Source organism: Loxodonta africana, chromosome 5 (genome assembly GCF_030014295.1).
Source record: "Loxodonta africana isolate mLoxAfr1 chromosome 5, mLoxAfr1.hap2, whole genome shotgun sequence".
Lineage (NCBI taxonomy): Eukaryota > Metazoa > Chordata > Mammalia > Proboscidea > Elephantidae > Loxodonta > Loxodonta africana.
Genome location: NC_087346.1, coordinates 133,724,277 through 133,739,187, shown reverse-complemented (window position 1 = coordinate 133,739,187; position 14,911 = coordinate 133,724,277). Strand labels below are relative to the sequence as shown.

The following is a 14,911-nucleotide window of genomic DNA, read 5'->3' as shown; positions in this document are numbered from 1 at the left end:
AGGAGGTGTAGCGTGAGACTAAACTGCCTGCATTGGGCACATGCGCACTGCCTCTCGCGTGTGCCGCGCCAATCCTGCAGCGCCTTCAGCAGGTTTCGGCCGGAGGATTCCAGTTCTCCGGGTTTTGGGGTTCCCTGCGGGAGGCAGAGCAGGATCTGGGAATCTCTAGGAAAGGAAAGGGCGAGGGTGGGGTAGGAGGGCGGCAGGGAGGGCGGGCGGGGTCCAGGCCCTGCACCTTTCTATTAAATGCCCAGACCCGCCAAGTTGGCTTAGGGGGAGTCGTCCGGGTTTAAACCCCTTGAAGTACGTGTCAGGCAGCGGTGGGGTCTTCGGCTGTGCCAGGCCCCGGGGAGGCCCGGTGCCCTGTGCAGAGTCGGCCCCCTATTGACCTGGGGTCACTCACGGCTGCTGCTCACGCAGCCGGCAGCTTTCTGCACCGCACGACGGCAGCCAGCTTTGAGCCGGCCCTCTGGCCGGGCTGGGTGGTGGCGGCTCTCAATTCCATCATAGTTTTCACTTCTGGAGAAAACTACTCGACATTCTGGCGTGTGCGTGTGAGGTGGATGCCTTTGCCAGAGGCCTTGACCTGGCCTCATTTCGCACCCAAGGAGAAGGAAGCTAAGGTGACAGGGCTCAACTGCAAAAGTTTTCCGTGTGCAGAGCTCTGTAGGGTCGGACCATGTTGTAACGTTCGTCTCCCATTAGTCTGGGTGTCGAATGAATGAAGAAGGTTCCTGGTATGCCACTCGCCCTAAGCCCAGGCGTTTTAGTAGCTCCAGCATCTAACGCTGAGACCAGCATAAAGGAGGCGTCCAATGAACGTTTGAATGAATGAAAGAGGCTGGGAACCCAGAGTGAGCGGGAAGCTACTTGGAAAACACCCATTTGAGGAGGTGTTTCATCTAGGCCTGTGGAACGCGGCAGATTTTCCCAGGACCCCTCCTCCCTTCCCCTTGGCCCCGCCCCCTGACCCCTCCATTCCCCGTCCCAGTTGTAATCCCCTCCAGTTTTCCTCAGTCTCCACGTACGTCCCTCAGGGTCGTCCCAAAACCCGGATAACCGGAGCGCTCCCCATGGACCACACGGAGGGCTCGCCCGCGGGGCAGCCGCCTGCGCATGCTCCATCGCTTGGGTAGGTTTCCAGGGACGGCAGCAAGCAGGATCCCCTACTCGGCAGGCGGCGCGAGGCGTCTGGCTCTTCGCGGCGGCTGCGAGGGGAAGAAGAGCGAGGGGGCTGGGTGGACTCGAGGAGTGAGGAAAAAGGGAAGGGCGGGGGAGAGGGACCAGGGAAGGCGTCGGGGGGAATCTCGCGAGGGTTGGAGTTTTGGCGAGAGTTTGTGGAAGATGGCGCCTGTTGTGACAGGGTAAGTCTGAGGGAATCTGAGCGCTGGGCACGGGGAAAGTTGCGGCCGTCTCGCAGCCGGCGGCGGGCGGCGGGTTCGGGGGCCGCGGTGCGCTCGGTGTCGGGGGGCAGCGGGGGCGGTGTCGCGTGCGCCGAGCGCGGTGGCGGCGTGTGGCCGTGCGCTGTCCACTCTGCGCCGCCGTGGCTCGGGCTCCAGCGCGAGAGGGCGGGCGGCGGCGACTGGGAGGCCGGCGGGTGCGGGCGTGAGTGCTGCCGAGCGCGCGGGGCCCTCGGGCGCTGTGTCCGCCGCGCGCCGCCCGTGCAGCTGGCGCCGCCCGCGGGCCCTGCCTCCCGGCCCCGCGCAGCTTTGTTCCTCCCGGCCGCCGTCGCCTCCTCGCCCGCCGGGTGCTCCGGTCCCGGGCGCTTTGTCTTTACTCGCTGCCCCCCGCGATTTTCTACCCCCAGCCCTTTGTTTCACCGCCTTGGGCGCTTTGTCTGACCCGTCGCGCCCCGCATCCCTTCTCCATCTCCTCTCCTCCGCTGCCCTTCCTCTCGTGCCCCTTTGTTTTGCCCCCCTCTGTTCGGCAGCCCGGTGACCTGGCACAGCCCAGGCAGCAAATTTTTGTCTTTTAATTTTTCTTCCATTGTTTTTCTCATTCGTTTCTTCTCCAGCTTTTCTGTTTGGTCCTTGATCACCCCCATAGGCTTTGTCTCCCCCATCCAGTGGCTGCTTCTCTTCGTGCGGCACCCCCCCCTTCGGTCATTTATCCGCTACCCATGGTGTCTGTCTTCTCAACTGTCTCAGTCCCGGGGACTCCATCTGGTGTTTCTACGTGCAAATCCTACGGTTTGTTGTTTTTGTGGATCTGAATGATGCGCGAAGATATTTCGTTTCTTTCTCGGCATCCCTCCTCTCCCCCGCACCCCTTTCTCTTGGGGTTACGGCGTCTCCAGTTTTCTTCGCTGTCCCTTTGGGCCCGTGATTGTTTTGCTTGGAAACAGTAGCCCTGGAAAAAGATAGGGTCTCTTGGTGGTTGTTGCCCCCACCTCTTGGTTTCTGACGGTCTGGGCCAAGGGCAGCTGTCTGTAGCTTTGCATCTGGTTACCTGTGGTTGGGCGAAGGCTATTGTAGTACGTTTAGAGGGAGACATATTATTTGAGACTCGTTTCGGATACCCACATTGTATATTCATTTGGTGTGCGAGTAGGAGTTAGGTGAATTTTGATGTTAAAACTTGTGAATGTTGAGATGGAGAATTTCAGTATTCTTTAGAATCTAGATCTAGAGTCTAGTTATTTTGCCAATAACTCCTTTGTAAGGAAAAGGGAGGCATTCTGCTTGGGAATTGATTTGATACACATATTTTAGTTTTTTTTTGTTATTGTTGATTATTAGATATAAATTACACTTGTTTGCTTTTGCTCTGTAGATTTGTGACAACTCTCCTGTCCTTTGGGGTAGAAATGAGGAAAACGCTTAAGAGTGCAGTTTCTAGCTGGTGAATAATGCTTCTTCGGTCTTTGTGGACTATGTCAAATCAGATGTGATTAAAAGATACATAAGGAGTAGCCTGAAATAAAGTCACCTTAAAGGCAGTTACATTCACTTCCTAAATACTATTAGATTGTTCTAAATTGTTGTTGTTATGGAGTTGTGTGTGGGGGCGGTGGCATTTTAATGGCCTGAGTTATTCTGGTGTTTGGACTATGAAATGTTAGACTTACCAGGATTACTGCACAGAATATAATGGTTAAGAGTTTCCTCCTCCCCCACTAGTTGGTCAGTACTTTTAGAAGATGTGGTAACCATAAAATCATTTTGAGGCAGTGATTTCATTTGTAAACTAAAGCCCCCGTAAAGTGCTATTGATAGGAGATTTACAAGATCTGATATGCAAATATTGATTGGTACATTAGAAAGCATATTTTTTGTCTGAAGACTTTGATTGGGATTAGTAGTTGAATTAATTAATGGAAAAAGCATAGTTTCATGATTGACACATGAGGTTTTGTGAAAATTTGCGGTTTGGGTTCCATGAGTGGAATTACTACTTGTTTCCCTTATTTGTCCTTAAATAGTGCATCATCAGGCTTTTGAAGGTAAATCTTGAGCACACACTGTTGACTCTGACTGTAAGCAAAATGTAAATATCATGTAATAATGTAAGGCATTTGCCTTGATTTCTACACGTGAGAATGATCACGCAAACATCTTATAAAGTTTTTTCAATTAAGACTTGTGTATTCTGTTTCTAAATCGTATGTTTCTTGATGTAAGACCTTTATCTCATGACCAAAATAAGAAGTGCCTTTATTAAATTATATCCGGAATAGCACATTTAGAAGTATACAGGTTGAATAGTGGTTGGGAAAGTTATATTCTGAGTATTGATTGTTAAATTTTTTAACTTATTGTTCATGCATATTGCAGATAAGTCTGCGGGGAATATATTTCGGGGAAAAATATAAGCAGTTCACTTGCAGTATTTTCAGAACATTCAGATGTGCGCTTTTAGGCATTTGAATTTAAGCAATTGCGTTTGTTAAAAAGTTACCTGTTGCTCTGTATCAGTCTATTATTGTCTTTTAAGCGGCTAAGATTAAAAAAAAAATGGTTTGAGTAAAAAGCCACTCCTGCCAGATGTAACTCGTTAAATAATCTTTCTAACCCTGAATGGGTAGGATATTAGAAAAAAATTTTGTTTGAGAGTTCTTAAACCCCAAACCCAGTGCCGTCTTACATATCATAATTCTGGTGTTTGGTCATTTTAAAAATAAGACATAGGACTTGGATTCAAAACGTTATTTTTATTTTGCTTCCTTCTAATACTAAACTTCATGTTATTTCAACTAGGGGCAGTGTTTTCTCATGAATTGACTAAACGTTGTTATTTTTGGCATCTGGCTTTGTGATTATTTCCAAGTTACAGGCAGTCCCTGGATTACAAATGAGTTCCGTTCTTAAGTCTGTCTTTAAGTCGAATTTGTACATAAGTTGGAACAGTTAGGTATGATACATATTTAATCTGTCAATTGCTTGCCTTAGGATATAGTACATAGTGTACTTTTCTGTGCATAAAAAACATTAAAGAAATACTTTCAGGTACACTAAAACATCTTTAACATGATAGTATAGTAATAATAATAGCAATAATGTTTTTACACCTGTGGCAAAGTAGCATTTGTTATTAAAGATCATTGTATGTACCTCTAATTTTTAATATAACAGTGGGGGTGTGGTGGTAGGGAAGTCTGTAAGTCAGGCTTTTGTGACCTGGGGATTGCCTATGCTTCCCTTCCCCTGTGCCAGTTTCCTAACATGTAATAGAATGGGAATTGTAATACTTGTTATATCTGCACAGGATTGCTGCCTACTAACGATTTACAAAGTGCATCCTTGGATAAAAGGTGTGGTTATAAGGTTTAGGAATTGTTACTGCAATAAGCTAATGTAAAGTAGGTCATATTTTACAGGGAGTCAGGTAGGAGGTTATGAACTACTCAGTTCTTGGCAAGTTACAGTGGCGATAGTGGAATAAAAAAAACAAATGTGTGTTATAGTTTGGTCAATAAAACATACTTTTTTTTTTTCCTGTGAACTTGAGGGAGAGGGACAAGTAAAACAAATTACAGGGTGATACAGTATTTGTGTGGAAACTCTGGTGGCGTAGTGGTTAAGAGCTACAACTGCTAATCAAAAGGTTGGCAGTTCGAATCCACCAGGTGCTCCTTGGAAACTCTGGGGCAATTCTACTTTGTCCTGTAGGGCTGCTATAGGTCAGAATCGACTTGATGGCAACGGGTTTGGCTCTTATTTATTTTTGGGGGCGTGTGTGTGCTTAAAAATCTGTCAAACACAAATGTAATAACATTGTAAATTATGGGATGCCTTTCTTGATTTGTTTTCTGCATGTAGTAATATTTTTAAAAAATGGTAGCATAAAATGTTTGCACTGGACTCTAGGCCAAGTCTGTTAATAGTAATGACTAACTACACCTAATTTTTTTTAATGCTTTGTCCTTTGCTTTCAAGAATATTTTCTAAACAACCAGGACTATGTTTTCAGACTTGAATCTAGGCCTCAGGAAAGTCTTTTGCATCTGGGAGACACTAAATGTTTATTGAGTGAAGGAAACCTGTTGATTCTCAATTCCTGATAAGTGGTATCATGTCCCAGCTAGTTCCTCAAGCCAGAATTTTGGATTCTTCTGTCACACTAACCCTTTACATTTAATCATCAAGAACTGACAGTTTTCTCTTGAAAAATCTCTTGATTCCATCTCCTTCATCCTCACTGCTGTATATCATACTCTTCATCATTGCTCACCTGGAATACTGCGGACACATTGACAGCCTCCTAACTTTCTGCTTTCAGGCTCACCCCCTTCACCCAGCTTCCACATAGCTGCCCAGCAATCTTTCTAAAGAGCATATCTGATCACTTCAGTCCCAGGTTTAAAACCTTCTAGTGGCTCCCCCTAGCAGCCTTCATTAAGAGAAATGGCACATTGGAACTCATAGCTCACATTTAGGAACCGGATCCTGATTCTGTCTCTGCGATTTAAAACCTCTGTTAACATTGCAAGTTATGTGACCTCTTCTTGCCTCTTCCATCACTTGTAAGATAATTATCCCTAGCTCAAAGGGTTGTTGTAAGGATTAGATGAGATAATGCATGAAAACATTTAGTAGGATGTTTGGCACATAGAAGTCCTGAAACATGTTAGCTAGCATGGTATGTAGGGCCCTCCACAACTGTTTCTGTCTCAGAAGGACAGCCAGAATGCTCCTTAGAAGCAAGGACTCTGTCTCACCTACTTTGGACATGTCATCAGGAAGGATCAGTCCCTGGAGAAGGACATAATGCTTGGTAAAGTAGAAGGTCAGCAAAAAAGAGGAAGACCCTCAACAAGGTGGATTGACACAGTGGCTGCAACAGTGGGCTCAAGCATAGCAACCATTGTGAGGATGGTTCTGTGGTACGTAGGGTCGCTATGAGTTGGAACTGACTCGAAGGCACCTAACAACAACAACAGTTTCTTCAAGCTTTAAGTCTGCCTTTATAAAATAGGGAATATTAATCTTGTTGTACTTACCTGCCAGGCATGTCGTGACTATCAAGTAAGGTGAAATTATAAAGACCAAATGAAACAGTGTATGTGAAAGTGATTTGTAAATAGTAAAGCACCCTATGCAAATATTTTAACAATCAGTTTCTCCTGGGAATCTTTCATGGGCAGGGTTCAGAGTGGACTCCTTATACTGCAGTGTGTGGCTTGTGGGTCATGTTATAGGAAGGCAGCAGCGTATTTAGTGCACGGGACCGCAAGCCTTGAAATACGTGCTTCGGCATTTTGAGCAGATATATTTGGTAAATTACTTCTTAACCACAAATGTTGTCATTGAGTCACCCCCAACTTTTGGGGGTCTACTTCTTATTGCTCTCACTGCTGCTTGGACGGCCGTAACAATGTAGGAATGTTGAATGCCAGACTGCTACCATCTCTCAGGCACACACAGTTCTGGATGTCCCACAGCATCATGGTGTCGCTTACACTTCGTTAGGCCTACTTCTGCTTCAGAGAATGAAACGATAATCCTGGTAGTCCGAAAGGGGTAATGTATTTCTTGGATATATCAAGCTTACTAGTGGGGAAAAGCAGGCATCGGAGGGACTCTAGCTTGGTTTGTGAAAGTGGTGGTAATTATGACCTGTCTGGATTAATACTGGCGTAGGTCTGTTGTGTTGGGACTATCCATAGGAATAAGCATGACAGCCTTTTAGTCACATTGTTGATGTTCATGGCAGTTGCAGGACTGCTTACACTTTTTTCCAAAAAAAAAAAAAAAACACTGTTACTTAGGCAGTGTTGCAAAGTTGCAAAACCCTTGCAGTGAAAGTGCTGCCTCTGTTGGATGTGAGGTGCGGTACGCTAGAAAATCCAGTCGACCCTTGCCTTTTAAATTCCACCACACATTTCTTTGTCCGTATTCAATGGTTTTAACTTTATTTTAGAGCTAATGTTTATTTGTGCATTGTAAGTTGGATAAAAAACAGCTGTAAATGAATAAGAATGGTTTCTCATAAAAAGTTTATATAACCAGGAAAAATGTTTGTTACTTTATAAAACCATATTATTCTTTATTAGCATGGTAAAGATTGTGTTATGTAGCTGCAACATTAGCTGCTTACTACATGTTGATTTGGTTTTTTTAGAAGTATTATAAGCAACTTATTTTTTACCTCACTGAATTTATTCCAGAACGTACTAGCTTTAGGCTTGTTTGCATAATTGGAACAGAAGTACTTGCTTCTTTTTGAAAAACAGCAGACCCACTAAGATCTTGCCTTATTTTGCAAACGTTCTGTTTCTACCCTTTGACTTTTGGTCTGAGTGTGACAAAGTAACTTTTCGTGCATAAAATCATGTAGCTCAGTGTAAAGCTCTTGATCCATACACCTAACTAGAGTAAGCAGAGACAGTGAGGTCCTGAGACGGGAAGGAAAGCCTAAGGGAAATGAGGATTATAACATTGGTTTAATGGCTCTGCTTTTATTATTGTTTTAATAAAAAGATATTTATTAAAGCAACAACTGTTTAGCACTCCATAGATACAAGGCGCTGCTATGTGTTGGTCATATAAAAATAGCTAAGAAATGATCTGGTGAATCTCGTGATTTAGTGAAAAGTACACAGATAATTGTAATAAGGGAGATTATGGTAAGTGCTGTAACAGATGTATAGTGTTGCTGGGAACACAGAGATATGGGTGATTATCTCTAATTGGAGGAGATTTCCTAGAAGAAGTGAGCACTGATAGAGAGCGTGGGAAATAAAGCTGGGAAAATGGTTTAGGGTGTTTTGGAGAACCTTGAGTGCTAAGCTAAGGATTTGAATATCATTCAGTGACACAGGGGTAGGTGCCTTGAAGGTTTTCGAAGAGATGAGACTGAATGTAAATGTAAAATAGATTGGAGTTGGTGAACACCATTAGAGAAAGATGACCAAGGTCTGAGACTGGTGGTTGTCCCGGGAATGGAAAGGCAAAGCAGCTCTTTTTGAAGCGGGGTGTTATAGGGGGCTTTGGAATTCATGTTCTTACCATGGTAGTATCACTAAAATTGATCTGTGGGTATGAGCATGTCATTTAATCCAAGTCTTTTTCTTAGTCTAAAAAGCGGGGGATATAATACTTCATGATATTGATGTAAAGATTAAATAAGGGATAGAAAATGCTTAGTTAAGTTTTAGGTGTTGTAGATGCTCAAATAGGTATCCTTTTCCCCTTTTCTGAAGTAGAATTTAAAGGATAAGATGGGGGGTAGAGGAAGGTGGGAAAAAAAACTGAACAGCTGAAAACTGGTTTGATAAAGTATTAATAAACCAAAAAAATTTGCTGCCATCGGAGTTGATTTTGACTCATAGTGACACTATAGGACAGAGTAGAACTGCCCCATAGGGTTTCCAAGGCTGTAAATCTTTTCAGAAGCAGACTGCGACATCTTTATCCCATGGAGTTCGAACCACGACCTTTTGGTTAGCAGCCGAGTGTTTTAACCACTGCACTACCAGGTCTCCTCCATGATAAAGCAGTTAGAAATGGGAGAGGGTGAGTGAGGTGAGCAGGTTTAAGAGAACCCACCAAAATTTTAAGTTGTTAATAAATGTTGAATACTTATTGTAGCATCTCTCTGCTGTATGGTTTAACATAGTTTTGCAGTTATTTAAATGTATCTGTTGATTATCAAAGGAACCTTGATGATGCAGTGGTTAAGCACTTGGCAACTGCTAACTGACAGTTTGGAGTCTCAAACCCACAAGCCGCTCTGCAAGAGAAAGATGCAGCAGTTCTACTCTGTCCTGTAGGGTTGCTATGAGTCAGAATCGACTAGACGGCAATGGTTTCTTTTTTTTTTTTTTTTGATTATATGTCTCTAATCTTATCTGCCTGTCTGTATAGATAGATAGCCTCAGAAGGGGCCAGAACAATATCTTACTTAGCTTGCATAAGTATGAACAACTACTATATGCCAGAATGCTACTTGATGATTGAATTATGACTTGAATGGATTTAATATTTAACACTTGCCACTAGGTGGCACTTGTCTAAATAGTAAGCATGACATCAAGCGGTGGCTGATTTTCCTAGCTATAACCCGCATATAAACTGGATCCTCTCGGTTATGTTCAGCTTTCTGCCATTTCTGGTCTGTACTTTTGAAGTAGTGTGAAGCGTATATCAAGTAATAGAATTAGGGTATATCCTGTAGAAAGAAGCTGAAGGGAGAAACTGAAATTCACAAGTGACCAAATTCCCCATGGCTGAATGTGCTTGAAGTGAAGCGTGGCCATTAGATTTTAGGTGGTGTTTTTTTGTTGTTAAGCTGTGTGGATTGCTTTAAAGAAGGAGACTATGGGAATTTTTTTTTTTTTAGAGGGTTTAATGAAAGATGATGACCAAGTGTGGTCTGTACTCATACTGGGTTATGATTTTATATTATTTATATTCTGGTATATTATATTCTCCCTGTTGTGGAATAACATCATAGGATGATAACTGCATCTTATGTGACAAGTGTTATGTAATAAATGCATTAAATTCAGGAAATTTCGGAACTGGGAAAGACCTTGCTAATCATATGTTCTAAAGATAAAGAAACCATTTTAAAGGCAAAGAAATGTAGGCACAGACATGTTGCATAATTTATAGTTGGCTAACGTTTGAGGCTCATCCAGTGACTGAGTTGGGACAAGGTCTTAACGTTTGCTTTTCTTGGTGGGGAGGCAGATTTACTCTGGTCCTTGTACTCTTTTCTGTTTACACCACTCAGCTCCCTTTTAATATTACATGCTTTTTATTTTATGTACTTATTTTTTAAATTGTCCTCCTTCCTATTTATGTGGACTTAGAATACAAATCTCTCAGCTCCCAAGCGTGGTTGGTGGAGTGCTGCTGCCAGAGTTGCTTTAGTCAGTTCTGAGGCTGCTTGTTTTTTCCTCCTTTCCTGTTTTCGATATTGCTTATGTTCTATATCTTATATTTCTAACTGGCCACAGCGGCCTCTTTGAGAACGTGATTATCCTTACTGATCACCCCCTTACCCACTCTGCTTTAGTTGTTCCTACTCAAGAACTGGTTGGGTACAGTTACTCCTGACACACTCCAGTCTCTTTGCTTCTTGCCTCCCTACCTTTTTAGTCTTACTACTTCCACTAAACTCTGGTGGTTTAGTGGTTAAGTGCTACAGCTGCTAACCAAAAGGTCGGCAGTTCGAATCTACCAGGCACTCCCTGGAAACTCTATGGGGCAGCTATACTCTTTGTCCTAAAGGGGTCGCAATGAATTGGAATCGACTTAATGGCAATGAGTTTGGTTTTTTTTTGTTTTACTTCCAGTAAATAGCACCTGGCTGTACCCAAAGCCCCTGGAAGGACAGAGGAGGAAAGTGAGAAAAAAAGAAGGCTCTCATACAGGAAAGAGGCCACAACTTAGAATTGTATACTGAAAGATGGGCTGGTTTATGAACTTGATATACATGCAGTTATTTTTATAGTGTTTATGCCAAGATAGTATTACTTTCTGACCATGAAATTCATTAAATCTCTTGTCTCTGTCATCAGTACGTATCCAAATGTCATGGAAATGAACTAAATCTATTTGAGCATTCCAAAGTATCATGGATTGAGTTATGTCCCCCCAAAAATGTGTGTATCAACTTGGCTAGGCCATAATTCCCAGTATTCTGTGGTTGTTCTCCATTTTGTGATTGTAATTTTATGTTATGTGGATTATGGTGGGATTGTAACACCATCCTTACTCGGGTCACCTCCCTGATCCAGTGTAAAGGGAGTTTCCCTGGGATATGGCCTGCACCACCTTTTATCTTTAAAGAGATAAAAGAAAAGGGAAGCAAGCAGAGAATTGGGGACCTCATACCACCAAGAAACCAGTGCCAGGAGCACAGTGCGTCCTTTGGACCCGGGGTTCCTGCACAGAGAACCTCCTAGTCCAGGGGAAGATCAATGAGAAAGCCAACTGAGAGAGAGCCTCCTCTCCTGGAGTTGAAGCCCTGAATTAGGACTTTTAGCCTACTTTACTGTGAAGGAAAACCTTGTGGTGTAGTGGTTAAGTGCTACAGCTGTTAACCAAAAGGTCGGCAGCTCGAATCCACCAGGTGCTCCTAGGAAACTCTACGGGGGCAGTTCTACTTTGTCCTACAGGGTCCCTATGAGTTGGAATCAACTTGATGGCAACAGGTTTTTTTTTTTACTGCGAAGAAATAAATTTCTGTTTGTTAAAGCCATCAACTTGTGGTATTTCTGTAATAGCAGCACTAGATGACTAAGACACAAAGATAGCAGTGATAGTATTTAGTGATTTATTTACAGCTTATAATCATGAGTGCCACTATTTGATTAAATGGATGGTATGAGTTTTTTTATGAGTCAGTGCGAGTTGCTGCTTTGCTATTGTACTGTTTTGTTTTGTTTTGTTTAAAAAAACCTGTTTAGCTGTGGTTTTCAAAGGCTGTTTCACAATTATTGGTAATTAAGCCATTCTTCTTCCTGGCGTTCCCTTCCAATATGTAGAGTGTTAATGGACATTTTACTTACAGGGTTAGTCGTATGTTTTTTACTCTAAGCCTACATTTTCATAGCTACACCTCCTGAAAGTTGTCAGGTGGTATATTAAATACATTTTAAATTACATTAGAATTTAAACTTAAATTTACATGGCAGTTTAGGTATGCATTTGACTTAATTTTTTTATTCTTGAACATTGAAAACTTTTTGCTTGTTTTCATAATTGTTTCAGGGAAATGAGTATCTTGATATGAATGTTTTTCTGTCTTATCTGTATATAATCATCTTGATTGTTTTATAAGAAATTCAAAAGTAACAAACATGTGAGTGAGTCCTTACAGTCTTACACTAGGAAATAATTATCGGTAACAGTTGGGAATATATTCTTCCAACGTTTTTTCTTTTAATGGAAATGCTAACATTCTGTGTTAAAAATGTTAAACAGTTTAGCAAACATAATATTAAAGAGATTAGAGAATTGACATTTCCTTGAATATTACTGTTTTCATTTTATCCATAACTACATTGTGAGGGAGGTGGCTATCTTCATTTTATAGGTAAGGAGTCTGAGGCTCAGGGCTTTAGAAGCTTACTCAGGTTCCCACAGTTTTGCTCTACCTTTGCCAGGTATTCACTACTCCTTACTGATAAAGTTTTTGCTTGTCTCCCCACTTAAATATTTTCCCGGAAGCTTCCAAGCTCACCATTAGGGGACAAGACAGTCCCAGATTAAACAAATCTTATTCAAGGCCCTATGGGAAAAAGAGATTAGACTTTAAGATAAACCTTTAAATCTATTTTTTAGGAATGTACTCAGAGCTAAACTTGATTAGACTAGTTTTTGAACTCACAAGGTTCTCTGAAGTAGTATGATTTATCTTTAAAACTTTCTGTTTAATTTTTAAAATAATTATCTTGCCAGGCATTCTTGGGATATTGCCCCATCAGTTAATCTTCCTCCTCTGCGTCATATTTTCAGTTTTTTCTATCGTCTTATTTCTTTTTTGCCTGCAGACCAGTTTTCAGATCTTTTAATTATTCTTAAAACATACTGTATGGCCTTGGACAAATTTCTTAATTTTGTTCTAATTTAAGTGTCCCCATTTGTAAAATGAACATCTCTCAGAGTTCTTGGGAGGATCTGCAAGACTAGGCCTGGTCTGTAAGAATCACTTAAGGTTGATTTGTTCCCTTACCTCCCATTCATCACTTAATTTGTTTCATTTTCATATTGCCATTTGTGTTACATGTTAAAATCTGGTGTTTATTCCAGGCCAACAATAAATAATCTCCTTTCACCAGATTCTAAAACTTCATTTCAGTCATCAGATGTTTATTTTTTCTGCATCATTTGTTTTTATCGACCCAACCCAGTATGTCTTTATTCCTGACTAACCAGACACTAACTCTTAAACATTTCATCGTTTTTTTTTGTTTTGTTTTGTTTTTTGCTGCTTACTCTTCCTGTAGTCTTGAATATTATGGTTTTTAGTCTTTGTCTTTCTCTCCTTATCTGTTCTTTGACTTTGTATCATTAGCTTCTATGTTTAAATCCACATTTCTAAAACTCCTTCAGGTTGTTCTGCAGGCCCACCAAACTTGATGTTTTCCCAAACAACTTGTTCTTCCCACCACCTGAATTTATTATACCATTTTATAAAATTGGCTTGAAACAACATATCAAAAAAATAATCCACCACGACCAAGTGGGATTTATACCAGGTATGCAAGGCTGGTTTAATATTAGAAAAACCATTAATGTACTCCACCATATAAATAAAACAAAAGACAAAAACCACATGATCCTATCAACTGATGCAGAAAAGGCATTTGATAAAGTCCAACACCCATTTATGATAAAAACTCTCAGCAAAATAGGAATTGAAGGAAAATTCCTCAACATAATAAAGGGCATCTATACAAAGCCAACAGCCAACATCACTCTAAATGGAGAGAGCCTGAAAGCATTTCCCTTGAGAACGGGAGCCAGACAAGGATGCCCTTTATCACCGCTCTTATTCAACATCGTACTTGAAGTCCTAGCCAGAGCAATTAGGCTAGACAAAGAAATAAAGGGTATCCAGATTGGTAAGGAGGAAGTAAAATTATCTCTATTTGCAGATGACATGATCTTATACACAGAAAACCCTAAGGAATCCTCCAGAAAACTACTGAAACTAATACAAGAGTTTGACAGAGTCTCAGGTTATAAGATAAACATAACAAAAATCACTTGGATTCCTCTACATCAACAAAAAGAACGTCGAAGAGGAAATAACCAAATCAATACCATTCACAGTAGCCCCCAAGAAGATAAAATACTTAGGAATAAATCTTACCAAAGATGTAAAAGACCTATACAAAGAAAACTACAAAGTACTACTACAAGAAGCTAAGAAGGACCTACTTAAGTGGAAAAACATACCTTGCTCATGGATAGGAAGACTTAACATAGTAAAAATGTCTATTCTACCAAAAGCCATCTGTACATACAATGCGCTTCCGATCCAAATTCCAATGACATTTTTTTATATGATGGAGAAACAAATCACCAACTTCATATGGAAGGGAAAGAAGCCTCGGATAAGTAAAGCATTACTGAAAAAGAAAAAGTAGGAGGCCTCACTTTACCTGATTTTAGAACCTATTATACAGCCACATTAGTCAAAACAGCCTGGTACTGGTACAACAACAGGCCCATAGACCAATAGAACAGAATTGAGAACCCAGATATAAATCCATCCCCATATGAGCAGCTGATATTTGACAAAGGCCCAGTGTCAGTTAATTGGGGAAAAGATAGTCTTTTTAACAAATGGTGCTGGCATAACTGGATATCCATTTGCAAAAAAATGAAACAGGACCCATACCTCACACCATGTGCAAAAACTAACTCCAAGTGGATCAAAGACCTAAACATAAAGACTAAAACGATAAACATCATGGGAGAAAAAGTAGGGACAACTTTAGGAGCCCTAATAC

At 41.5% G+C, this 14,911-nt stretch overlaps 1 protein-coding gene across 6 annotated transcripts in view; it reads left to right on the top strand.

Moving 5' to 3' along the window:
- The first annotated feature begins 397 nt into the window (after positions 1 to 397).
- RBPJ (recombination signal binding protein for immunoglobulin kappa J region) overlaps positions 398 to 14,911 on the top strand; it is a 121,062-nt gene continuing 106,548 nt past the window's right edge. For 2 of the 6 annotated variants that reach the window (XM_064285987.1, XM_023549779.2), the window contains exon 1: positions 1,286 to 1,364. Coding sequence is in view for 4 of the 6 variants with exons in the window: in XM_064285984.1 (XP_064142054.1) it covers positions 828 to 1,132 (305 nt within the window). In the remaining 2 variants the exon portion in view is untranslated. Of the gene's footprint in view, positions 1,133 to 1,279; positions 1,365 to 14,911 lie in introns of those variants that run through there. The other 4 variants (XM_064285984.1, XM_023549778.2, XM_010591405.3 and 1 more) reach the window with 4 other exon arrangements.